The sequence below is a fragment of the Pomacea canaliculata genome, linkage group LG14, assembly GCF_003073045.1.
Source record: "Pomacea canaliculata isolate SZHN2017 linkage group LG14, ASM307304v1, whole genome shotgun sequence".
Lineage (NCBI taxonomy): Eukaryota > Metazoa > Mollusca > Gastropoda > Architaenioglossa > Ampullariidae > Pomacea > Pomacea canaliculata.
The window spans coordinates 14,626,808-14,652,402 of NC_037603.1; the positions used below are offsets into that span (position 1 = coordinate 14,626,808).

The following is a 25,595-nucleotide window of genomic DNA, read 5'->3' on the forward strand; positions in this document are numbered from 1 at the left end:
CAGCAGACGACAGCCTCGGATTGAGACGAACTACGCGTGTAGCCAAGGTGGAAGAACGCTTGCGTTCAGGCGGACTTTGGACCATTGTCTAAAGTTTCTGCGATTTTCATAACAGATTACCATGACACGGTGAAGCAGCTAAAATAGTTTATGAGGATTTTTGGCTTCATGAGTCTCGAGCGGGCTAACCGCCGTTTGAGACACCTTCAGGCTGTCATTAAGCCTGCATGGAGAGAATCGACTGCAGATTTACAAGTCAGATGGTGCTCCTCTGAGTCAGGTAAGAAATTGGTTTTTTACTTCCACGAATAACCAGCAAGTATCAAGCTTAAATACATTAATTAATATTGCAGTCTTGGCTTTTCATATCAGTCATGTTTTCACGATCTTGTTGATTTGTTGCTAATTTGAATAGCGCGCACAATTTAAAGTTCATAAATCACACATTTAGCAAATTTATGATCTTTTCTTTCAGGTTCAAAGAGAGTCAGCATAGGTGATGTTTCAATTCAAGTGAAAGATCCTAAAGCACCAGAACTTGTTCCTAGGAAATATTGTAGGTATCTTAAGTCTGTGGGAAAGTACATTTTTAATTGTCTGGTTACTCTTGGTTACTCCCTCTTAAAACTGATATATACTGTTTATATACACATGGACACACACATAAAACGATAAATGTGTCCACAGTGATCAGTGGCCACACCCATATGCTTGTCAAGCAAAGAGATCAAAAGTATTGTGGCTGGTATAAAGCAGCCCCGAAAATCTGATGGTGAATAATAGATTGCATACGATCAGGAAAGATTAAGTTTGGAAGTTTTGTGAGTAGTTTTAGCATTTTGTTCTCAGTATCGACCACTTAAGCAAGCTATGTGCATTAATTATCAAATTTACATTGCAGAAAAAGTTGTATTGACTGAATCCATATAAATTATAACATTAATCCATGTGCCAAAGTTGGCAGCATATTTCAATAGGGCAATAAATGATGTTGCAAAGCATACTTAGCACATTTAAGGAGATCCAGAGGTATGTCGACCAAAAAATGTTTTACAGATGCTTTCTGGTGTGCATCAAGACACACATTATCATTGCAACATTGTATTTTGTTTTGTTGTCTTATCCATTTCAGACAAGAAGGAACTTCCACAAACTGTTCTTCGACATTTGAGATGGATTATGCAAAAGGTAAATCATTTTTATGCTGATCAAAATAAACACAAAAATTTCTTCTAAACAAAAAAAGTGATTGTATTTTTTTTAACTTAGTAAATGTAAACAAAAGTTGTTTTTTTTTTGAAGGATGCCTTGGGACAGGATATTTTTCTAATAGGACCACCAGGACCATTTCGTCGGCAAATTGCTTTGATGTATTTGGTATGTGTGTATTTTTGAGGTTATTTTTCTTTTCTGTGTTTTATAACTGCTTTATTTTTATAATATTCTTTCTTACATATTATTATGGCAGGCAATGTAATAATATTTGTGATAAGATATGATTTTATTTATCTTTAGGGCAATAAGTAACAGCTCTATAGCAAAGCAAGGGTTAGAACCCTATGACAACAATATCACAACATGTTCATACCTACTCCACCAGAGCGACCTGCATACAATCATGATTGAGACTCACATGCGATCTACACTCATTTACAAACAGTAATTGTGTGTTGATTAAAGACAACACAGAGGCAGTTATTTTATTTGCTGAATGCAGCACTGTCTTGTTGTAATCTTGTGCACTTTATAAAACAGATGTAAGCTAAAAATAAAAGCCTCCAAAAAGTCTATGATATTTCTTTTCTGTTAATCATTTATCAAGTATTTACAGTGAAGATAATGTTTTGAAAATGGTGATCTTTTGGTGTATATATTGGAGTAGGGTATGTGACAAATGATAAAGATCTTCAAATCTTAAGGATTTTTACATTTATATTCAAAATTTTGCAAACCTTGGTTATGTTTAACAGTTTTTGTTTAAGATAATAAAGACTTATTTTTTCTTGTCAAAGATTTTTTTTTTTAACAGGAACTCACCAAACGTGAACATGAGTATGTGTCATTGTCAAGAGATACAACAGAGTCTGACCTCAAACAGAGGCGTGAAATACACGTAGGCACAGCATACTATGCAGATCAATGTGCAGTCAGGGCTGCACTGGAGGGTCGTGTTCTGCTGCTGGAAGGGGTGGAAAAGGCAGAGCGGAATGTCCTTCCAGTTCTTAACAACCTTCTAGAGAACCGGGAGATGCAGTTGGATGATGGGAGGTTTCTTGTTGCTGCTGAACGCTATGACAAGCTTTTGGAAGAGCATTCTAAGGAAGAGTTAGATGCCCTTAAACTTGTTCGGGTCAGTGAATTCTTCAGAGTTATAGCCCTTGGGTTACCAGTTCCACATTACCAAGGCAATCCATTGGACCCACCTCTTCGGTCTAGGTTTCAGGCAAGGGATGTCTATCCATTGCCATTTAAGGTAAGGTTTTGTCTGAGTTATTTTGTTACTGTTTGACCAATGTTTGTTACTTTTGATCCAACAAGCATTTATTTCTTTAGTGTAAGCAATTTAATGAGTTTAACCCATATTAGAGTCAGACACCCTTATGACATTGTGGTAAACACACTTGCTGGGATTGAGTTCAAAAGAAGTTGCATTATAAACAAGTATGATTTACTTTTCAGGAAATATATGCTTCATTACAACAACAAGCATCTCACCTGCCATCTGACAGGTAACAATGACCAGACTCGAAGTAGTGTTTTGGTTGTGATTTTTTATTTTCTTCAGCTTTTTGATACTAAGTCTAGAATCTCTGATTATGTGTTACCTTATAGCTCATGGACACTTTGTGAAAATAATGCTGCACATCTAGCTGTAGGCTGTTGATGTCTTTGTTACAGTGGTGCCCAACTTTTTCTTGCTCAATGGCCGCACTGGACATGATATAAAATCTTGCAGGCCAGAATATGGTGGTTTTGCCAGAATCGTGACGTTAAAAATGAAATTATGTTGTGTCTGGTTAAAATGAGTGGGCTGCATGAGGCATCTTTGTGGGGTGTAGGTTGGGCACCCCTCTTTATTATAACACTTTCAGGTCATCTGCAGCTGCTAATGTGACCACTGCCCAGCAAAGTAACTTAAGGCAAACTTTCTGCTTCAGAGGCTCAGTTCTGAAATGGACTGCTGGCTAAGGTGATGATAGTTTTCAACATTCTTTCTAAGCTGCTCTCTGCTGACTTCTTCATGCTGCACTTCTTCCCTCCCCCACACTCCTAATGTCTTTTATGTCCACCAGGAGGATTATTGTGCTATGGGTAGCTGGCCATGTTGTTGTGCAGCAGGAATTTGCCTACCTGTAGGTTGGATACATACCCCTCCCCTTCAACCTGCCTCATTGTGGCCTCTTCTGTCCCCACTGGAACAAAGCAAATTTGCATGCCTTTTGGTATGACTAACCAATCAAACTTCAGTTGCATCTAAGCCATCTTCTGCCACATATGTTTCATCACGTTAATATTTTCATGATATATTTCAGGCTGTGATTCAAATGGATCAATTGACTTCAGCAGTTTACATTCACAGGAATATTAGAACTATGATTTTATATATATATATTTAAATTCATGTATTAAAATTAAAACAGTTATAGTTTTTAAAGCCAGTGTTTTTGTAAAGTTTGCTGATCAAAAGAACTGCTTTGCTTTGCAGAATATCACAAATCCTTTCTTTTGCAACCACCTTACAACAGAGAGAGTCAGAATCAATTGGTCTGCCTGACTTTCCCATGGACAACTTACCTTACATAGTCAAATTACTGGTTAGTATGACATTTCATTGATATGCATATTTGTTGCAGATTTTTGTGTTTCCTAGTTGTGTAGATGAAATAGTCTGTGAAATAGTTCTTTTTTTTCAGATTCGATGCACACCATTTAGTGAACTCAGGTTGTGAAGCATGTTTTAAAGTTGTATGGATAGCACAAGCCATTGACTGTTTCCAGTGGAGGGGAAATGGTCAACAGCAGTTGGGAAAAATTATAAGAAATATAATATATAAATATAATAAATAATAAACAGAAGACACTTTAAGAGCATGGGAGTTTAATTGATATTCTTAATGTCTTTTGCAGGATACAATCCCAGAGCTTTCATCATATAACTTGCTGCAACGACTGTATCCTTTCAATCTTATGCTGGGGAAGGAGGGCAAAACTGCAGTCTTGGACGCGTTGGCTGTAATATTCTATTGCTCCTTGCACAGCACATCATTGTCTTCTGTATTACATTATGCCAGCCATATTTCCCTGATGACTGTCTTGAGAAATATTTTATAAGCATAAATATAATGAAATTGCCATGAAAATTTGCTGGGAAAAAAGTAAATTTGTGATTATGAACAAAAAATATTATCAGTTCAGTTGTTTCTAAGTCAGGAATTTACACATCATATTTTCCAAGATTTTTAGATTTAGAAAAGCTTCTCAATATGAAACTCTATTGATAAATTTTTACTGAACCTAACTGAATTAAAAACTGTTAATTATATGTTGCAGAAATTTGAGCTGGTAGACACAGGACAGACAAAAGGTGGAGTTGGCAGCATCCGAAAAGACTCAAAGAATGCACAAGCTGAAATCAGTGTTGGGAACAAAAAATATGACCTTACAGTAAGTTTAAAAAAGACAAGCATTTTGTTGGTTCAAAGTTGTGTAAAATTTCATTTATTTTGCTACTGTCATTCTGCGGTTGTGCTTTCTCTATGCTTTTCTTTTCTTAAAAAGCCTTTAGGCTTACTGCAGTGCATTATGTCATTTTCTCAGGTATCTGCTGGACACTTGACATCTGCTCCACTGGGACGAGATGGAACATTTGTACCTACAGGATACCACGATGCGTTTCTGTCAGAGATGCTGCAGTCTCACCTGGTCAAAGATTTCTGCATCATTGGACCAAGGGTAAAGACATTTGTCCGATGGTCATAAATGGTTCTTTGAAACCATTAATATTTCAAATCATAAAACCCTTTTTAAACTGCAGTGTAGAGAGTGTATCACATGGGGGTGAGGGTGGCCAAGTCTGAAGATACACTTGGTACCCGTAACCAGTTTATTAATCTGGCTATGGTAATGCTAAAGATGTTGACCATCCCTCACTCTAGTGATTTATGTAAATGGCTATAGAGCTGCATAAAACCTTATGTAACCCTGCATTGGAAAGCTAAATTATCAAATCTAAAGAAACATATATTTTATTTTGACTCCATTTTTTCACTCAGGGCTGTGGTAAGACAGTAGTTGTGAAGCAGTTTGCAGACATGTTGGGCTACCACATTGAACCCATAATGCTGTACCAGGTTAGTTGTTTGTCTGCTCTTGAGATGACTGAAAACATGTTTTTCTTTCTTTGGGTAAGCCCATGTCAGACTTTAAAACTAGTTTATCTGTATGTTGTATTATTATCTGTATACATTTTATTCCCTCCCCTATTTATTCTTTGTGCTTTATCTTTCATTACCTTCAGTGAAGACTATTTTATTAAAACTATACTTTTGGAATGATTTGCCTTCTGTTTTGCACTCTGGACATTATGTATGTCAGATAGCTCATACATTCTCTCATATTTCTTCAGGATATGACTTCAAGAGACCTACTTCAGCAAAGAACCACCCTGCCAAATGGTGATACTGTGTGGCGGCCAGCACCCCTCATGACAGCAGCAGTAGAAGGTAGTTTGGCTGTTTTGGATGGTGTACACAGGATCAATCAAGGTTCCTTCTCAGTCCTTCATAGGTAGAAACTGTTTATTGCATGATAAAAATATGTGTAATAGGATTAAAAAAAATATAAAGTTTTGTCTTTCTTTCAGTGTGAAAATAGTTGTTGAAAAACTTCTTTTGTGATGTACTAATTAATAATATAAACTGCATTTATTTTTTGCATAAATTGATAAAATTTTCAAATTTATCTGTTTTGAAGAGTGCATTTATATGGAAGCTTTGCATACTTGTAAAGGATTCTGAACATTATTGTTACTACCAGAACTTTAAAGAGGAAGCAAAATGCATATTTCAGTAATAAATGTTGTCAGGCTGGTGAATGAGCGAGAGGTGCAGTTGTTTGATGGGACACGCCTTCTGAGTGAAGAACGTTTTGAGGCTGTCAAAGAAGAGACTGGTTTGACCAATGACCAACTAGCTGAGAGGTGAGGCTTCTATCATCAGTATCTCCAGATAGTGCTAGATTATTCTTCAGAAGGAAAAGCTTGTTTTTTTGAGGAAGTAGCAGGAATTGTGTTAACATCAAAAACAAAGTATATTTTTACCATAAAAGTTTTTACCTATTATTATTATTAAAAAGTTTGACTTGGATAAAGGTTTTTATTTTATAGTTGATATTTTATATGGCCACATCTACTTCTCTTTATTTTATAATTGATTAAGTCACATCTTCTCTTTACTTTGTAGTTGATATTTGGTATAGCCACACCTACTTCTTTTTATTTCCCTTTGTCTCTCTGTTCTTTCTTCTTCTTGTCAAGTATGCATACATCTGCCTTCACATTAATGAATGTCACTTGCCTGGTTATCCACTTTTGCCTGCTTCCCTAACCACCCATTTTCATGCACGTGCAAAGGAAAATTTGAAAAATGTAATGTAGATTACTAGGCTATAAAAAGCAGTTTAAGTGAAATATTTTAATGTTTGCACATCACAGAAACATTTTTCCCATCCATCCTTCCTTCCGAATTGTGGCGCTTGCTGAACCACCTGTTGTAGGCAGTAGTAAGCAGCAGTGGTTATCACCCGAGATGTTGACTATGTTTCTTTATCACCACATGCGCCCCCTTTCACGCGATGAAGAGTACAATGTCATTGTCAATCTGGTAAGTTGAGAAAACTTGCATTTTATTCAAGTTCATGATAATCACAAGTAATCTTTGTACCTCCATCCTTAGCCTTTTTTTCTTTACAGAAGTCTTTTATTTTACATTGATTTTTTTTTTCTTGGATGTACATACGCAAATATAATCAAAACTCATTACAGTCACAAATCAAATCAAATTCAGTTTGAGATGTATTCAGCTATCAGTGATGATTTTTTTTGGTTAAAATCAGTTGCTGATAAATTTTAATATCATAAACGTTTCTGCATTTGAAAGACAAACTGTCTAACATTTTTTGGTACATAAAGGTTGATAGACCACATTAACAATTATCTCCAGGTGCCTGGCATGCCAGATATGAGTAAAGTGTTTGACTTTGTCCACAAACTTCGAGACTCACATGATGGGACAGTAAGTCAGGATTACATAAAAGATGTGTAGAATGAAGATGTGTTAGAATTAAAAAAAATAATTTTGGACCAGCTGTAAATTAGACACTAATTTCCAAATTCTGAAAACGTTTCTTCTACCATAACTCATTAAAGCTTTCAGCCTTTTCTTTTCAAATGTATGTCTCTTCATAAAATATTTTATTATTTGAATGTGTTTGGCTTATTGAAACCATTCTTTTGTTACACAGTATTATGAAATTGTCTTTACATTTGCATCTTTGTGTTCAAATGTGGAAAAAATTGACAAAAATTTATGTTGTAGCTCAATTCCTTAGCTTCATCAATGTCTACAAGACAACTTCTGCGAATTGCACGACGTATGTCTAAATACCCAAGTGAAGACCTATATGGCATGATACACAAGGCTTGTTTGGCCAGGTGAGAACCTTGAAACTTTGTGTGTGTGTTGATATACAGAGGTGCATAACTTGCCTTTGAAATTTGTTTGTTTTTCTGTGTAACATCAGTCAAGGGGTAGTACTTTGGGGCTGCAGTTATATATTGGATGTAGAACTGGGGCTGTTAGTTATCTTTCAATTCATGAGGTCTGTTGATGTTCACCCATCAAGTATCTTGCTTTGTCTATTGCTCTCTGAAATGCGTAAGTGTTCCAAGCTTTTACGTTTTAGTTTTTTAACTAAAGTAGATGCTAAGAACATTTAGCAGTTTCTTGCTAATGGTTTAAAGTGGAGTGGGATTTTTAAAATAGCTTTACCTTAGGTCCCTAGCTATAGTCTTGTTCTAGTTAGTTCTATTTGATGGGATTTGTATTTTGAAGTAAAATTTTGTCTTGTGTTGATTTAGATGATGCCAATATGTGCAGTTATCTTATAACATCATATTTGCTTTATGTTGAACTTACAATTTTTCATTAAGAAATTAATCCTATCAGGTATTAGATTCAGCAGACTTTATTACTACTTTCAATAATATTTCAATTTAGATTTCTTCCACGACTTGCTCACTCAGCACTGGAGCAAACACTGACTGAGATAGGGATAGTGGCTGCTAAGGTGGAGTCTACTTTGGAGGATTTCGAGAGGGCAGTTACATGTAAGTCATACATTCACTCATTTTCACACTAAAATTTTTGCACAGATTATTGCACATAACTCACAAATGTCTGTCTATTATTAGGTTCCAAGCATACAGATGTTGTTGCATGAAATTTTAATATTTTTCATTCTTCAATGATTTCTATTCGCTTTTTGAAAGGGAAAAGTTTTATTGTAAATTTTGGCAGGTGAAGTAAAGGATGGAATTTTAAGAGTAGGGAATACCTCTATCCCCGTCTACAATCCAGACAACAGAACAAAAGTTCCCAACATCCTTTTTTATGAAAATCCTCAGGTAGGATATTTTTGACTATTGTTTTTCCTTAGACATCACAGCACCATAGAGTATGTGACTTAAGTCTATTACAAATGCCATGTTGACCTGCCCTTACTTACAAAAAAGTTTGTTTTGCAAAAAGAATGGATGTTTTTCATCTTTCTTCTATTTTACGCAGCACCTTAGTGTGATGGAAGATATGATGAAAGATTTTACTCTTGGAGAGCATCTGTTGCTGGTTGGGAATCAAGGTGTTGGCAAGAACAAGATTGTTGACAGGTTTTTGCAGCTGCTAAACAGACCACGAGAATACATACAACTTCACAGGTATTTAATATTTACATGAATTATTCCTTTACTGTAATATTTCTTTCAGTATGCTTCACTTTGGTCATTTAAGACATATTCTAAATTACTTCTTTAAAAGTCGTGAAGAAAAAAAAAAAAAGCTTATTTAATTTATATGGCTATTTTGCTTTACTGTAAAATTAATCCCTTCTCCCCCAAAAAGAAAAGAAAACAAACAAAAATGCATGCATGATTTTATTCAGACCAAGTGAATATACAGGTTTAGTCTAAGTATTGGACCCACTCATTAGTTTACTCATAAATATGATCTTTATGCACCTATACCCCACTCCATCTGTAATCAAACTATTGAAAATAGTTTAAAAATGAGTTGTTGAAGTAATTTCATGCTTTTTATCTGACAGAGACACCACTGTTCAGACCCTAACACTGCAGCCTACTGTCAAAGAAGGCATTATCATATATGAAGATTCTCCACTGGTCAGTAGGATTTTAGTCTCTTCCTGACACCTATATTTCTTGTTGCAGTTTGATAGCATGATTTGTTTATGAAAAATAATTCTTTCTGCATGGATATAATTTTCAACTTATACCATTTATTTGCCATTAATTTTGTGGACTTGGAGGTGAGGTAAAAATTTGCCTCTTTTGGAATTAAAAAAAAAATTTGAATAGACTTGATAAGTTAGGTAAACTGCAAGTTGAATATTAATTTCTTTATTTAATGTGATGATTTCAAAGAGTCAAAAAGGAAAACAAAATAAGCAGCAACAATAGCAAATTGTTGTCATCATTGAATATTTAAGAAACAAGTTTTGGAATCATATTTTTAAAAGTCTGCAGCAATTTATATATAAAAAAAAAAGGTATTTATAAAATATAATTAATTTTCTCCATGCACATATTCTTTTCAGGTAAAAGCAGTAAAGTCTGGCAATGTTCTAGTGATTGATGAAGCAGACAAAGCCCCCACTCATGTTACTTGCATACTGAAAACTCTTGTGGAGTCTGGAGAAATGCATTTGTCTGATGGGCGCCGTATTGTTTCATGTAATGGTTATTTCTGTAAAATTATATTTTGGAACAACATTTACAATTTATCTGTGTATTTTAAATCACAAGTCTTTCTTTGGAGAAGCTAATACATATTTTAGGGCCACTTGTGATGCTTTGGCATAAATGATGAGAATGAAAGTAAATCCTGCAAATGTATGCAGCTTTTAGTACATTGATTTTTTTTCTCCAGTTCTCTTTCTCCCCTTAATTTGGATCAAAAGAGTGCTAGAAAAAGTGCATGAAAGTGTATTATTAAACTTTAAATGTCATCAGTAATTATTTCTATTTAATTTATAATTTATCATTTACTGCATGTCAATAACGCAGTCATTTTTTTAATTTTCTTGCAGCAACATCTGGCATCAAGCCAAGTGACACTGTAATTGTTTCTCATCCAGACTTTCGCATGATTGTCTTAGCAAATCGACCAGGTTTTCCTTTCTTGGGCAATGATTTTTTTGGTGCAATGGGTAAGTTGCCATTTGCAAAGCAATTTGATATGCACTAATTTGGTTATTCAAAAACATTTCTTTTTTGAACTGTTACTTTGTTTTAGGCCATACCATCATTTGCCATGAAAGTATTTTGAGGATGTTCTAGTTCTAGATGGTATATTAAAGTAAACCTTGATTTAATTATATATTCAATTCTCTGGAGACTTAGAGATTTTTAGGCTGTGAATGATACATTATCAGAAGGTAGCACTGCAGACAAAAAATATGATGAGAGTTTATCTGTAATGAATCAAATATTTACGTTGTGTTTTAACCAGGTGACATTTTTAGCTGTCACGCAATTGACAATCCAGATGTGGAATCTGAGATGGCCATGCTGCGACAATATGGACCTCATGTTCCAGAGGCTACATTGCATAAACTTGTCCTTGCCTTTGGTGAGTTGAGAAATATGGCTGATCAGGGATTGATCAGCTATCCATACTCCACTCGTGAAGTTGTCAACATCGTCCGTCATCTTGAGGTAAATAACATGAGGTATTGTTGTCAAGGGGCATGATAAGAAAATATTAATGCAGTATTAAAATTGTCCATGACAGGAGCTGATTTCAAAAGGTTTACTTTTGGAATTTTAAAAGGTAATTGTGACTGGGCATTAGCAGTTACAATTTTGATGTAATCACAGCTTGAAGTCAACATTTAAAGTAAAGGGAGGTAGCTATGACATGAAGGCGAGAGGATGGTTTATTTTTGGTGCTAGGAATTATCTAGTCTTGACCTTAAAACAGGGACCACATCTACAGAAGAAGTATCTGGAGAAAAGATATGGAAGAGGAAATATGTATAGATAGTAAAGGCACATTAATGATAGCAGTATACTTTTTGGATGGCTCCAGGTCAGTATCTATGTACTTCTACAGATATTTGCCTCTTTGAGTGCTAAGAAACAGGATGAAAACTGTCGGTGTTCGTGTTTATCCAGTTGGCTTCAACTTGTTGGAATTCTTTCCCTCTTGTAAAATACCACCAGCAGAGTCATCTAAACATGTCCTTAAAACTCATTTGCTCAAGAATCTAAATGATTTTGGCCACAATTCTTAGTCTGGCTATTGTTCTATATCCTTTCTTTTTCTTTCTTTTTTTTTTCTTTTTAATAACTCTGTTCATCTGTTGTGCAGTTTCTACTATTTATGTTGTTCATGTAACTGATTAGTGCTCAGGTGTTGCAGTAGAGTGCTATAAAAATGTATATTTTTTGTTACTATTATATTAAAAAGGATGGTAAGTTTCATTATTGCCACCACAATCAGTTTTGTTTCTGTTACATGTGAACAGAAATATCCCAGTGAGGGCCTCACAACAGTGGTTAAGAATGTGTTTGACTTTGACCAGTATAACAAGGAACTAAAGGAGACTTTGATTGAAACAATGCAGAAACATGGCATTCCTCTTGGTGCCTCCCAAGCTTCTATAGCTCTTGCCAAAGAGTAAGTGGTAATTTATATTGGTTCTCCATTCATGCCAAAATTTACATAAACAGATGAGTTATGGTAATCAGTATATGCACCAAATGAAAAGAAACAAAAACTGTGACATGTAATCATCAGAAATCCAAGTAATCTGAAGGGAGAAAAATACTGGAAAAATCTTACTCAAATTTTTAGATTTTGTAAAATTATACTTGAAGGCCTCAGCATTAGCCAGTTAAACTGTGGCTAAGATTTGTCTGTTAATTTAAGTTTATGCAAACAAAAGCCAGACAATCTGGTGAAACGCAAGCATTTTTAATGTTTCTTTGTCGTAGCAGATAAGAAATGGCTTCTAAATTAGGGCAGACTAGAGTTTCTTTTTCCAGCTGTGGTTTTATGAATTGGAGGCATTCATAAATTAATTGGGGTGACTACATGTGAATAAAAAATATATTTAGGCTTTAAATTAGATATTATTTTATTATTTGACAAAATATATGCCATTTACACTATGGATCTTCTTGTACAAACATCTCTAATATTGATTTTTAAATCTGCTCCTTTCAGTCTTTTATCTGACTTTATAACATTTCATACTAAAATAACTGCCACGAATATCAGAAAATGAAGTGTTGTGGGCCATAAACAAAAATAATTTAGGATGACGTAATGAAAAAAACCGTTTTAAACACAGATATTTAGTTGATGCACCCTGCAGTATTTATGACAGAGTGAATGTCGAAATGTTGTAAGGAGCCAATGAGGATAGTGTTTTTAGAATTATGATCTTAGTGACTGCATGAACAATTCTTGTCAAAAATAATTGTGATCATTTCAAAATAAATGGTTAATGTTTTTAAAAGTGTCGTGTCTTTCTTATGTGTGGCATTATGTTACATTAGTACAGAAAGAAGCATCCTCATATTTATAAAGAAAAATATGCTGGTAGAAATTATTTATGCTTGTGCATGCATTTTTGTGTTTTTCTCTCTTTCACACACACACACGTAGCTTTTACATCTAGCCAGTCATGCATGTGTGAATACTCAAAAAAGAGTATGTAAAGATTATCATACATTTTGTATATATAAATGTATACATCCAGATCATGGCATTCTTGCACATGCACACACAAATATGTGATTGCTGTCTTCCATCCACCTATCCATGCACATTCAAGTACACTCAAGTGCATACATGAACATATACACAGGCAAAATATGTCTGGATGCATCTATTCATAAGCTTTCATATTCAACGATATTTTTTTACATATTATCAGTTCTGCTGTAATATACCTGAAGTGTGAAATATTTAATAAATTTTGCTTGAAGGTTCTTCAATGATAATTGTCACATTTTGACTCAAAATGCAGTTTGGTTCTAAAATCAAGCATAATTATTTTTTTTTCCAAGAAATTTCTTTTGTTGTAGGGTGAACCACTTAAAAATAGCCTGCCAAGTGTATTGCAGACTACTTTTAAATGTCCCACTCTGTACCTTGGACACACAAATACAGTGAACATGCCAATAAAAGTAATGTATTTTTTGTAAGCAATGCTTTTTTAAAAAAAATGAAAATGTGTACTGCTTAAAAATTTGATTGAGAAAGGTCAACTATTTCAGTCAGAAGTGTGTTTAGATTAAATATCTGTGTGCAATATTTCAAATGACATCTTCAGTTAGCGCTTTTAAAATTTTTGTTAAGACTGGAGCTGCCAAAGTTTGAGGTAGTTGGAGAGTGGACAATTTCTAGTCAAGGTCTTCGGCAGAAAACATCGCTCATGATGTTGCCCACGGTAACCAAAAAGCTACAGATTAAGGTCAGTTATGCGACATGTTTACTTAATTAGATTTTACTGTGGCTAAAACGACAACATAGATTTGCCTTGAAACAACACATCAAACAAATTTTACTTTGGGTAGAACAGAAGAAAATTCACAAGTTGATTACCAGCAATGTGAGATTTTCTAATAGTGGATATCCCATGAATCAAGAGCTGAAAAGGAGGCTAAGGTAACCATTAGTTCAGTGTAAAATAATTGTGCTTGCTGATTATAATGTTTGTAATATATACATGTAATGTGTTGTAATAAAGTATATCATGTTTAGAGGATTTTAAACATAAGGTGATGTAATACAACACACTTATAACTGCTCATAAGCAAATTTCAGTTCTGTTTATAATCATTGTACTTACAAGTCTGGTCATCTTACTTTATAAATGACACCAGATATAAACATGATAACAATCTGGTTTGGAGGTCATGCTTTTCTTATAATAATCTGATTAATAAAATCCCATATCATTTGGATGATATGCTTCACAAACCATTAGTGTCATGCATCTGATATGTGTAACTGCCATTGAACAGTCATGCAATTTTTGACAAATTGTAGGGTCCAGTGCCCTTATATGTTGAAAGCAAGAAACTGGAGCGCACAGAGACCAGGGCATCTGTCTTCACAGAGCAAGAAGCATACTGGACATTGCCTATTGATGAGAGTAATGTTGTCTGTGACTTGGATGTCAGCAAAGGTACTGTGGATATTTCTAGTACATAAGCATTCTGTTGTGTAAAAGATGTGAACATAAAATAGACCTTTTATTATTCTTTTTTACAGGTTTTACTGATTATAGCATGCACATTTAGCAGGATTGTGTGATATGCATCATAAAGGAGTAATGTGGCTCAGAGCTTATTGTGAATTTGAACATGTGACACAGTGCACATGTGATCTTTTCAGTGGAAATGTGTAAGATATTTTGACTTGGGTCATTTACATTTTTATTGCATATTACACTATTTGCGAAGGTTGGAGAATCTGAGATTTCCTCAACTTGCAATAAACTCATCAATCAATAGTTTTGCCAGTGTTGGGTTGCTGGATTTGTAGTGTCAATCGATCAATCTTTATTGTCTATACCAGGCATAATCCAGGACAGAAATTGTTTCTTTTGGTCACAAAATAATTTATACGTGTGAACATATAATGACATTTAACATGCACATACACCCTATACTCTCTCATACAACACACATGAACTTTATCCAATGCATCATAGATCTTGACAATGCATTGAATCATCTCAATTGCAGGTGATGAGCAGGGGCTAGTATGTTAAAGAGTTGTATAGCAAGCATGAGGATCTGTGAAAAATAGTGATTAAAATGTTTTTAATTAGCCATATTAAAACAGAAATTAAAGTAGAATGATTAAGAATTCTTTTAAAAGCAAGTGATTAAAGTGTTAAATAAAGTAGAAATAGGGAACTGAAGAGCGACAGGATAAGATGGTAATTCTTTGGCTGGTCAGCAAAAAATGTATTATATTCTGCATTATCCTTTTACTAAAGTAATGACTGATGTAATGTAGAATGTTCATAGCTTAGAGGTCATAGGAACGCTGTCCACTGTGACTAGAATATAGCATGTGTATGATGGAGCCCATCCCTATTCCTTTCTGCTTTTACCTCCCCTGATAGATCAGGTACCCTTCCTGCTGGGTGGGCAGGTTTTCCAGCCAAGGGTTCAAGTTGTCCTTGAGCAAGTCATGTTCTGCTCTGCAGTTCAATGCACTAACTACTAGACTGCCAGTGATCGATGTTTACACTTCAGTTTCGTCATATCTGTGCAGTTAGCTTTAGAGAGAGGTTTTTGTTTTGTAAAACTGCTATATTAATGTGTGGTCTACAGCCACATTTTTATTTGTATGCATATATTTTTGTATTCAATCTGCAGCTGGAGAGCGAAGCCCTGGCCAAAACAAGCATGACATCATCTATGTTGCCACAGCCAATCCCATAGGTCTGTATTGCATCAACCCCTTCAAGAGCACAGCAAATTACATAGATCTGTACGATGTTTTCCCTTCTACCAGTGGAGGATATCGCCCACGTGTCAAAATTCTTGCCCTTGCAGCACCACTGGATGACTGCATTGTCTTGCATGAAGAGGTGGTGAGTATACTGGGGGAGAGTTACTGCTGAATGAATCATTGAATTTTATAAATGAGATTCTATCTTCAAACACTTGTTGTACTTAGATCGTTCATTATGTGAAATGTGAAGCCTAGCCTCTTGTTTCACCAATCTATAATAACTGGATTATTTCCCTTTCCTTCTCTTTTGATTTTTGCTCCTACATGCTTTGTCTTAATGTACTGTTATGTTATTTGCTTTTATATTTTTACCATATTTGAAGTTTGCACTTTGATAGAAAACATGTAAAATATTTGCCAATTTCAGACCAATGTAGTTCTAATGGTCAACATGGACAGTGGGGATGTGACTCGACTTCTAAGCGATAGCTTGCCAGAAACACCACCAGAAAAACGCCGTTTCACAACTGTTATGCCACAGGTTAAGGTGAATGAACAAAGCCTATTGCATTTGTTTTGAATTTGAGAACAATGGTTGTGGTGTTTTCAATTCATTATTGATGATTTTGTAAAAGTGTAGTTAAACCACAAGAGAGCATTGTCTTTGTGAGTATGAAGGATAGTGACTGGTATATATTGTGCACCACACAGAGCAGTAAAAACAGTGCTGCATGAATTCAATGATAATTATTATTATGAGTAATTTTTAAAAATTTGAGAGCATATATTAATAGATTGTTTTATTACAGAATCCTTTCAGGATGTGCACAAAGGCTGGTTATGATCCCAAGGGCACTGTACTCTTCTTTAAATTAAATGAGTAAGCAACTTTTTATGTCCAAAATATATTACGAATCTAGCAGTTTACTGACGATGGTTAAGAAAGTCAGCTACAGGCTAAGACAATCAGTGATGCTATATTTTTAGCATCCCGTTCCACAGTGTACCCAGTGTATTTTCCTGTAAATGGTTTAATGTTTCTTATACCTACAGGGGGAACGTGGAAGTGCTGAACATACTGGAGGGCTTATCACACTCTGTTTCTCTCCCCATTAAGCTACAAGCCTGTCATAACATCGACATCTCCAAATGGCTACTGATTGAAGCAGATTCAAACCAGTGAGACTATTTCTCATAAGCTAAATTAAGCTTAAAAGACATTATACATAATCAAATTCCTAACACATCATAAATTGTGTTTATTAATAAGAATATATATTTTATGTTGTCTACTGTATTGTCATTCTTTTCAGAAAATACCTCCTGGATCGAAAAGCTGAAGATGAATTTATTCTTCAACCAGTCACAGAAACTGGAGGTATTTTTTTTTTATCTTGTTACATTATTTGACATTTGTTGAAGTTGCACAGCAGAGTTTTTAACCAGTGGCAAGATTTAGGCAGAGTCTTCAAATCATAAACTCTTAATACAAAGGATCTGGAAATAACATCACATGCCAAGAATTAAGACCTTCGATAGTCTTGAGAATGATTTTTGTTTCTTAAATGTGAATATATTTCTCATGTTTTAAAAAAGTGTCATGCTAGTTTTGGGGGAATTGTGCCTATGCAGGGCTTGTCTATAATGATTTTTTTCTTCCTTAGCCTGTACCAATGGATAGGTTGTTACATGAGACATTGCTTCAGTTTGTAAAAGTGTAGGAAGATTTTGTAGAGCATTATGAGCCTGACTTTGGTTGGGGAACAGTCCTGTATAGGTTCTCTGATTATTATTGACCTTTTTTTTTCCAAAACCCATCAAGATTATGGTAACATGCGGATAAGCCAAGTGACTACGACACCAATGTCTCATGAATCTCTGAGCCTTGCACTAGAGAAGAACATCAGCTCTCCCAACCGCATTGTAGTCACACCTAACAGTTACGCATCAATCCTTGTTGGATTTCCAGAGCTGGTAAAGCATGTTCTCTTCTGTTGTTGATTATTGAAAAAATGGCGTCGAGGTTACTGGCAGCAAAGACAACACAATTATTAACTTTCTGGAACATGGAGGACAGAAATCTCTATTTTTCCACAGTATGATAATGATAAAAAAATATTGTCCTATCATAAACAAGGACTGTAAGCAGCAGCAATATGGTAGTAGAGGAAATGTTAATGGATATTATCTGTTCTTTGCTATTATTTTATGAAGCAATAAGCAATCAAGCAAGTCACAACCCTCATAGCTTCAAAGAAATAAAAAATTTGCTTCAAAACAGAAGTAATAGGACTGATGTTTGATGGTTTTTTTCCTTTTTTTTTGAGGGAACTGTTGAAGTTTATTCTGCATTGAGAGATCCTTTGCCAGAGACCAGTGATGACAAAAAGTATGATCCATTCTCTGGTTTCATCAGCAAACCTGCAGCACCAAATGCTGGCCGCTCCATATCATACTTGCCAAAGTCTGGGCAAGTCGTACGTGCACTGCCTGCATGGAAAGTGCCAAAGACTATTGTATCAGAAGGTGCAACATGACATTTGTCTTGTTTGTTTGTGTATAATAATGTCTTTATTTAGTTTTTGAGAGGGTGTCTGCCCAATATCAACATCAAATTATATGCATATCAACATGAGGATAGTACTTAAACATTTTGTATTAAGGGCCTACTGCAAAATAATTTTGGGATTCTACACTGCATAACCTTATGTCCTAATGTGGTGTACATAGTCATGGAGATCTCATTTTCAAGCATTTGTTACATATAGGGCAACTTTATTGGCTACACTACCCTTTAGATTCTTACTGAGAAGGAGGAATCTTAATGTCAGTGTTGATCTTAAAAATATAAGCAGACTAGTTTGTGTTGGTCGGCTAATATATTTTTTCTCATTAGGATGATGCTATTTTTTAGGGTAGAAAAGTAGTGTTCTGTGATCACAATTTATGAGACAAACCTGCATAATTCATTCTAATTCACTTGTTTTGTGTTACATTAAAGTTTTTATACATTTTGAATAGTTTATATAATTATCTTTTAATATTTTATAAAGAAGTAACCTTTCTTCAGCTTCCAAATCGTCGGAACTTAGTGGATACCTGGAAGTTGCTGATCTCCCCATTCGAAAGCTGCGGTACATTCCTGTACCTGGGTAAGTCTGATGTTGCATGTATTGTATAACAATGGCAAGTTCTATTCTATTATATTGCAAATTATGTGATTATACAAGAGACCTTATTGTGTTGAAATATTTAAGAATAAAAAAATAATGTGATTCATAACAGTAGAGGGGAAAGAGCAGATCAAGAAAGAATTTTTAAAATCAAAAACAAATATCATACACAAGAACACATTGTAAATTAATGTTCATAAAAATATACATTGAATAATACTGTTTATTTATCTTTGGCTTTGGCACAGATTGTTTTGCAGAAATTACATTTTGACATGTTAACACATATTGATGGAACATTCATTGATCATGTCAAAAGCAATTTACTTTTACAAACTCATATGTAGATGGCTGCAGAATTATCAGCAGCAGCAGACTTGTTACCAATGCTTATAATTATAATAAAGAGTCTTTCAAAGGCAAATACTTTGAATGATGAGAGATTAAAGATATCTGTGAAAGATCTAAAACTGACATTTTAAAAAAGTTTTTTTTTTTTGCTTTTTGTTTTGGTTGAAGATCTCGTCATGTGTCTCCATATATCTCCTGGCTGATGAGTGCTTCTGAAGTCAGTGTCTTTATAGCACCTCTGAGTGATGATGGGCTCGTTTCAGTTGATGTGGGGGGCTGTGTTCGAACATGGGAGACATCTGTTGTCAACTTGAAGCGTTCTCTTCAAGAGTGGCGCAATATGATTGGTTATGAAGACAGTAGACCTTTACAGGCAAGGCAATTTTATGTGATTTAACATTATGAAACTTTATCTTTCCTTTGAATAGAAGCTCTTAAAAGAGTGCAAGGCTTTGAATAGTTATTGTCTACTATTTCTTTGGAGGCTGACGATTTTTCACCAAATAGGTTTCAGGTGTTTACTCTGTGACAGACCATATGAGCTTTTCATGTCAGTGCAAGTTTGGTCATTGAAATTAGGACTAGGGGTGGGATGACTATCATAGAAGTGGATTTAGTGCTGGATTGCTAAGGAATAGAAGAAAGTTTTCTAGACTTGAAGTGACTTTTGCCTGTGCAGGTGAATGAAGAAAGAGAGAGTGGTAGAGATCATGAAAATATTGACTTAAAGCATGGTCAAATAGACCCTCAGAACATGCCTCATGTTGGAGGAGGTAACTGGGCAGGTGGTGTAGGTAAGTCCATTTTTACGTGTAGATTTAAAAAAATTATTAGTTATGAGGATTTCTGGCATTGTCATTTGACACTTTTATAGAAACACCTAACATCATCTTTTTTTTTTATCTTGGACTTGGTAAGTTGGTTTTCAAGTAGATTTTTCAAAGAATGAACAAGGGGTACTTGAGTAAGTTGTACTATAGCACTTGATAACATCTTATCTATTGGCTTGAGTAGTTTTGCTTTTGTTGAGAAGGGATTTCCTTATAATAATATGACCATAAAGAATTTTTTTGGTGACTGTTACCGTTGGCTGATTTTATTATAAAAGTTTTTAAATCAACCCTGAGTTTTTTTGCAAATAAAATACATGTTGCTAATTATAGAGTCAATATAAAGACAGGAAATAATATTGTTTTTATAGGTGGTAGTAATACAGCAGGCCTTGGAGGGTTTGGAGGACCTTACAGACTGGATGCTGGCCATCAAGTGTTTCAGGTGCCACAATGGGAAAAAGATGCTGTGCCAGAATCGGTTAGTTGATACCTTTTCCAGTTCATATTTCATCCTATTTTCTGGAACAGATATGTAACATTTCCACTTTACTACCATTACTTGCTTTTCTACCGTGCATGCATTTATTTTGTTCAACAACTGGTTGTTTTCAGGTACGTCAGGCTGCTCGAGAGATGGCACAAAAAGCATATCGTGAAAGGTTTGGGTGGAGCTATTGTAAATTTGATGTACAATTCTGCTTATTCACAAGGAATGTAAAAGCTAGAAAGATGCAAAATGAAGAACTATAATAAAAATTAAGTTTCATTGATAATATCATCAGAATTCCTCTTCATTGGATGTTTCAGCTGTGGCAGATTGTCAGATGGTGTATTACTGCCAACTGTTTTTTTAAACTCTGGTCCTTTATTGCAATATACATGTATCACTAATGTTATAAAAGTCTTCTCTAGCATTGCTGATATATGCCGTTAACATAATTTTTTTCTATAAACAGTAGGTGTACTGTTTCAGGCTCAGAGAAATCGAGATGAGTGAGTTTGATGGTGAGACATATGAGAAGTTTTCCTCCAGTGTTCGTCGGCAAGTACAGAGTCTTCGGGTGATCCTAGACTCTTTGCAGGTGTGATACCTGGAAAATCTATTTCTGGGGAGATTTCAGCTGATATCATGCTTAAATGATCAAAAGGCTTCTCAATACTAATAACTTTAAGGCATCTAAAACACAAAAATATTCTCTGAAATGTATCTTATTATTATGCATTGAATTTCTGTTAGCTGAATGGATTTAAGAGAAATTTTTGCTTTGTAATAATTCTACATCATCAAGATTCATAAAGTCATAAGAGAACACAGCTGATCTGTATCTGTTGCTGCAGGCAAAAGGCAAAGAGCGGCAGTGGTTGAAAAATCAGGCTTATGGGGACCTTGATGATGCGAAATTGATTGAAGGACTGACAGGAGAAAAATCTGTCTACAAGCGTCGTGGTGAAAAGGAACCAGAGGTTTCACAACACTTTCCTCTGATTTTAAATAATAAGGGTTCAGAATTTCTTTGGCTGTGTGAGAATTGATCCAGTTAAAATGATTTATCTACAATTGATTTCATTTATATTTGCATATGTTTTTCCTGATGTTTATCAGTCTGTTTATATTGTCAGGCTGACAGTTCATACTCTTTGGATCACAGTCATTTTTAAATATTTGTGTCAGCTCCATCTTTAGATAGGAAACATTGCTTTTAATAAAGGAAAAGATCTACAGTTTTAAGAAGCATAAAATCCTGAGCAGTTTTAAGATGAAAGTTACACACAAGGGCTTGTGCATGCATGCGCACACACACACACACACAGAGAAAGGTGTTGCTATTCATTCCTAATAGTTGTGAGGTCTGCATGTGCCAGATGGGAACTCCTCAAGAGCTGCCCAAAAGACTGCGTCTGGTGGTGGATGTGTCAGGCAGCATGTATCGGTTCAATGGTCATGACTCTCGCCTTACTCGTGAAATGGAGGCCACGCTTATGATGATGGAAGCTTTTGAAAACTATGAAAACAAAATCAAGGTAAACTAAAAATAAAAGACTGTGTGTTAAAAGCAATACTAATGACAACCCTCATTATCATTACAAAAGTTGTACATAAAGTACATCTTAACAACAAGATACTTCATAGAAAGAATGTTAGTTTGTTTGTTCTATGTGATCTATGTACTTGATTAGATGTAAGGAAGTCTGACAACTGTGATAACTTTCTTGAATTTTTTTTGTTTCAAATTTCAGTATGACATATATGGTCACTCTGGTGAAACATCTGCAGAACCTATTGTCAAGGCTGATAAGCCCCCAAAAAACAACAAAGAAAGATTGAATGTCTTGAAAGTAAGCATCTTACAGACATTAAAATTTTTGCCTCGAAAAAAATGTTTAAAGTTATGTTGCCCATCATATTTAAATTCATAGTTTTATTATTTCATTTTAAACAGATTGTTTTCTTTCATTTCATTTACTTTGCCTCATAATTTTTTTTCCCCTTTAAAAATAGCTTTTCTTTTGATAATTTGCTGCAGAAGAAAGGATGGTATATAATTATGATAGTGACTTTTTTTTTGCAGACAATGCATGCCCACTCTCAGTTTTGCATCAGTGGAGACAACACTCTGGAGGCTGTCAAAGATGCCATTGAGAAAATTGGAGAGGAGGAAGCTGATGAACATTTTGTCATTCTTTTAAGTGATGCAAACTTTGACCGCTATGGAATTCGCCCTTCTCGCTTTGGTGAAATCTTGACATCTAATGAAGATGTGAATGCCTATGCGATATTTATCGGGTCCCTTGGTGATCAGGCAGTTAGGTAAGCCAGGAAGTTTGTGATGTCTTGAGAGTTATGGATGTATGTGTATGCATTCTAAGGCCATTCCTTTTTTGATTTTTTTTTTTGGGGGAGTGAGGTGGTAGCGATCTCATTTTTCTCGTGGCCAGTTGCTTTGTGAGGGTTGTGCCCATCTTTCTTCCTCTCAATGGTGTATCATTTCTCAACCATCCACAAAATTGGTTATCCATTCCTGACAGCTGGGCTGACTGAGGAAAGTTCATTGTGCCACAAGTATGAAACAGCATGCCTTCAGTTTCATGAGCATTACTCATTACACCAATCAACATAGCTGTCAATAGTTGTGATTATAGTTAAGGGACTAGTCTTCCTGCTTGTCTTTCTCTGCAGATTTATGATACTCTTCATCCTTATTATTTGTTCTCTGATTCCCCTTTGTGTCTTCTATTACTTATCTACATAGTTGTTTCTCCTTCAGTCCTTAATATTATGTTCATGTCTCAAGTGCTGAGAGCATGCTCCTTCGTGAATGTGATTATGCACTATATAAATCACTCATTTATTATTATATGCAAGTGGCATATGTCTATACATATGCATACACTTATGAATGTATACACTTGCATGCAAACTAGTATATGTACATGACTGAGTGAATGTACCTTCATGTATCAAGCGCAAGACAGGAGACTGCATCAGAGTTTAATGTACATATTTTTGTATTCTTCAGATTAAATAAACAGCTTCCCATGGGCCATTCCTATGTCTGCATGGACACCAGGAATCTCCCCATGATCCTTCAACAGATCTTCACTTCAACAATGCTGAGTTGATGTCACCATTCTATTCAACCCCTCCTTTAGAATATTAACTATAAAATAGTTATTGCTTTTGAAGTATCAGCTTTTATTTTTCTTGAGACTGTTAGTGTGTCAGGGGGTGGAGACAAAACGCGAAAGGAATATTTCAAAATCATTCAGATCAGTTTAAAATTTCAAATTTTACTGCTCTTCTTTTTTTTTCTCTTACTGCATTTTGCAGATACACATTACCTCAAGAAAGCAAGCAGTAAAGTGTATTGGTTGTAATATTTCTCATGTGACATTCATACTGTTTCTTTTCCAAGTATTTTATTTATTATTTTTTAATTGAGATGCTGTTTGAAGTGGAGATTGAAATTACAACTGACCATACAAGGGATACAAATGCTTTAGCATCTTCTTTTGGTTCAAGAAACTTTTAAAAAATTCCTTTTCAGTTACGTGATTATGTAATCAAAAACCAGTTTGATGGTCGATCTCTTGACAAACTTATTACCTGTACTTTGGAGACCTGTGTAAGTGCATATATGATGTGTATCTGTGTGTGTTTGTGTGTACATTGATGCACAATATCTGTATAACTTGTATATTACTCAAAAAATGAAAGGTACTCTTTTTTTCAATTGCTGTGCTTTATTACTTTTGGGAGGGCTTAAAGAAACATTTCTACCTCTCGTGTAGACAGAAATAAACAAGAAAGATGTAGCAGAATAAGTACGTGGTAATAATAAATCCTCTTGGGACTTGAATGTCTGTTGAATATTGTGCTTTCGTGTCTGCTATGTAATCTGTAACAATAAGTCAGTGCAGGTCAGAGGGAATATGCACCCAAAGGGTACTCTGAGAGACACCCTACTATCCAGCTTCCATAGTGTTTGTCCCAAGACTCCAAACATAACTAAAGCCTGTGGGTCGTGCAAGGTGCAGATAATAAATATCTATTTAATGCTTTCCTGCGCAGATCGTTTTTATTTTGGCACAAAATGAATAATTGACAAATCGTCGATCACTTTTTCCTTGTTTTTATAGAACAGACAGCAAGAATTTCCCTATCTTAATTTGTTATAAGTGTCGATATCACGCACGCACACACACACACATGAAGTATAAAGAATCTCACAGTAGCATATTTTAAATATTCCTGAACGGATATGTTTAAGCATGGACGTGTATATTAGTTCGTGGTTTAACGAATATTGCAATTAGGTTAAAAGTTGTGATAATGAAGGAACAAGGTATTTGAAAACAGCTTTTGCAAATAATCTGACATGTCAGGACGGAGCTTTTTATCTGATAGCAGCTGAGTTCAATCTCTAAACCAGTTCCGGTTTAAAACGACGAACATCACAAGCTTTCCATAGTTTTAATCAGCAGTATGAACCACCTCTTTCATTGTTGAAATCGTCTGCAAACAGTCCATTAATACAGGTCCGTGGTTTTAGCTACATTTTGGGAATAGAAACTTCCGAAAACAGAGTTTATATCGCAGAATTCTAGGAAATTATGTGATTTTACAAACTTAAATCCTTTACATATATTTCTATGTCACTAATTGCTGTTTGAATAAGCTAAACAAGAAAGTACTGTGACACTTTTTCCAAAGGATGTCAGTTCTACAACACATTGGACGGTGTACTATATATCTATGGTTCAAATTTTCTTAAAGTTACATCTAGACTAGACTTCTCCCTTCGAAAAGTTCGTATCCTGATCGTTACCATCTGTCCCTTCACTCTCCACCTTGCGCGGATGCAAATGAAGCTGAATTTCCTTTATCAAGAGTTTTATTAGAAAAAACAAGAAATGGATGACTCCAGAGACCTGGGAAAAGATTGAATCAAGAAAGGGACTGA

The 25,595-nt window shown here is 35.0% G+C and overlaps 1 protein-coding gene across 3 annotated transcripts; it reads left to right on the forward strand.

The window, feature by feature from the left end:
• Positions 1-24,491, forward strand: LOC112555244 (von Willebrand factor A domain-containing protein 8-like). 3 transcript variants are annotated; one of them, XM_025223549.1, is made up of 44 exons: positions 1-280; positions 476-556; positions 1,133-1,188; positions 1,303-1,377; positions 2,030-2,473; positions 2,680-2,729; positions 3,707-3,815; positions 4,129-4,233; positions 4,552-4,665; positions 4,819-4,953; positions 5,274-5,351; positions 5,627-5,787; positions 6,086-6,199; positions 6,713-6,881; positions 7,221-7,292; positions 7,596-7,711; positions 8,277-8,386; positions 8,577-8,683; positions 8,844-8,992; positions 9,379-9,454; positions 9,889-10,024; positions 10,381-10,500; positions 10,803-11,008; positions 11,821-11,972; positions 13,662-13,776; positions 14,355-14,493; positions 15,698-15,915; positions 16,204-16,323; positions 16,586-16,656; positions 16,830-16,955; positions 17,090-17,154; positions 17,599-17,750; positions 18,104-18,302; positions 18,847-18,928; positions 19,469-19,673; positions 19,980-20,094; positions 20,502-20,611; positions 20,746-20,792; positions 21,107-21,215; positions 21,472-21,597; positions 21,997-22,155; positions 22,372-22,470; positions 22,704-22,942; positions 23,652-24,491. In XM_025223549.1, exons 1-44 carry the CDS (start codon positions 151-153, stop codon positions 23,752-23,754), a joined length of 5,664 nt encoding a protein of 1,887 aa, XP_025079334.1. In that variant the 5' UTR covers positions 1-150; the 3' UTR covers positions 23,755-24,491. The 3 variants fall into 3 exon arrangements, with proteins under 3 accessions (XP_025079334.1, XP_025079335.1, XP_025079336.1); XM_025223550.1 differs by lacking the exon at positions 5,274-5,351; XM_025223551.1 differs by lacking the exons at positions 1-280; positions 476-556; positions 1,133-1,188; positions 1,303-1,377; positions 2,030-2,473 and having other exon boundaries at positions 3,707-3,734; positions 3,775-3,815.
• Positions 24,492-25,595: the final 1,104 nt, after the last annotated feature.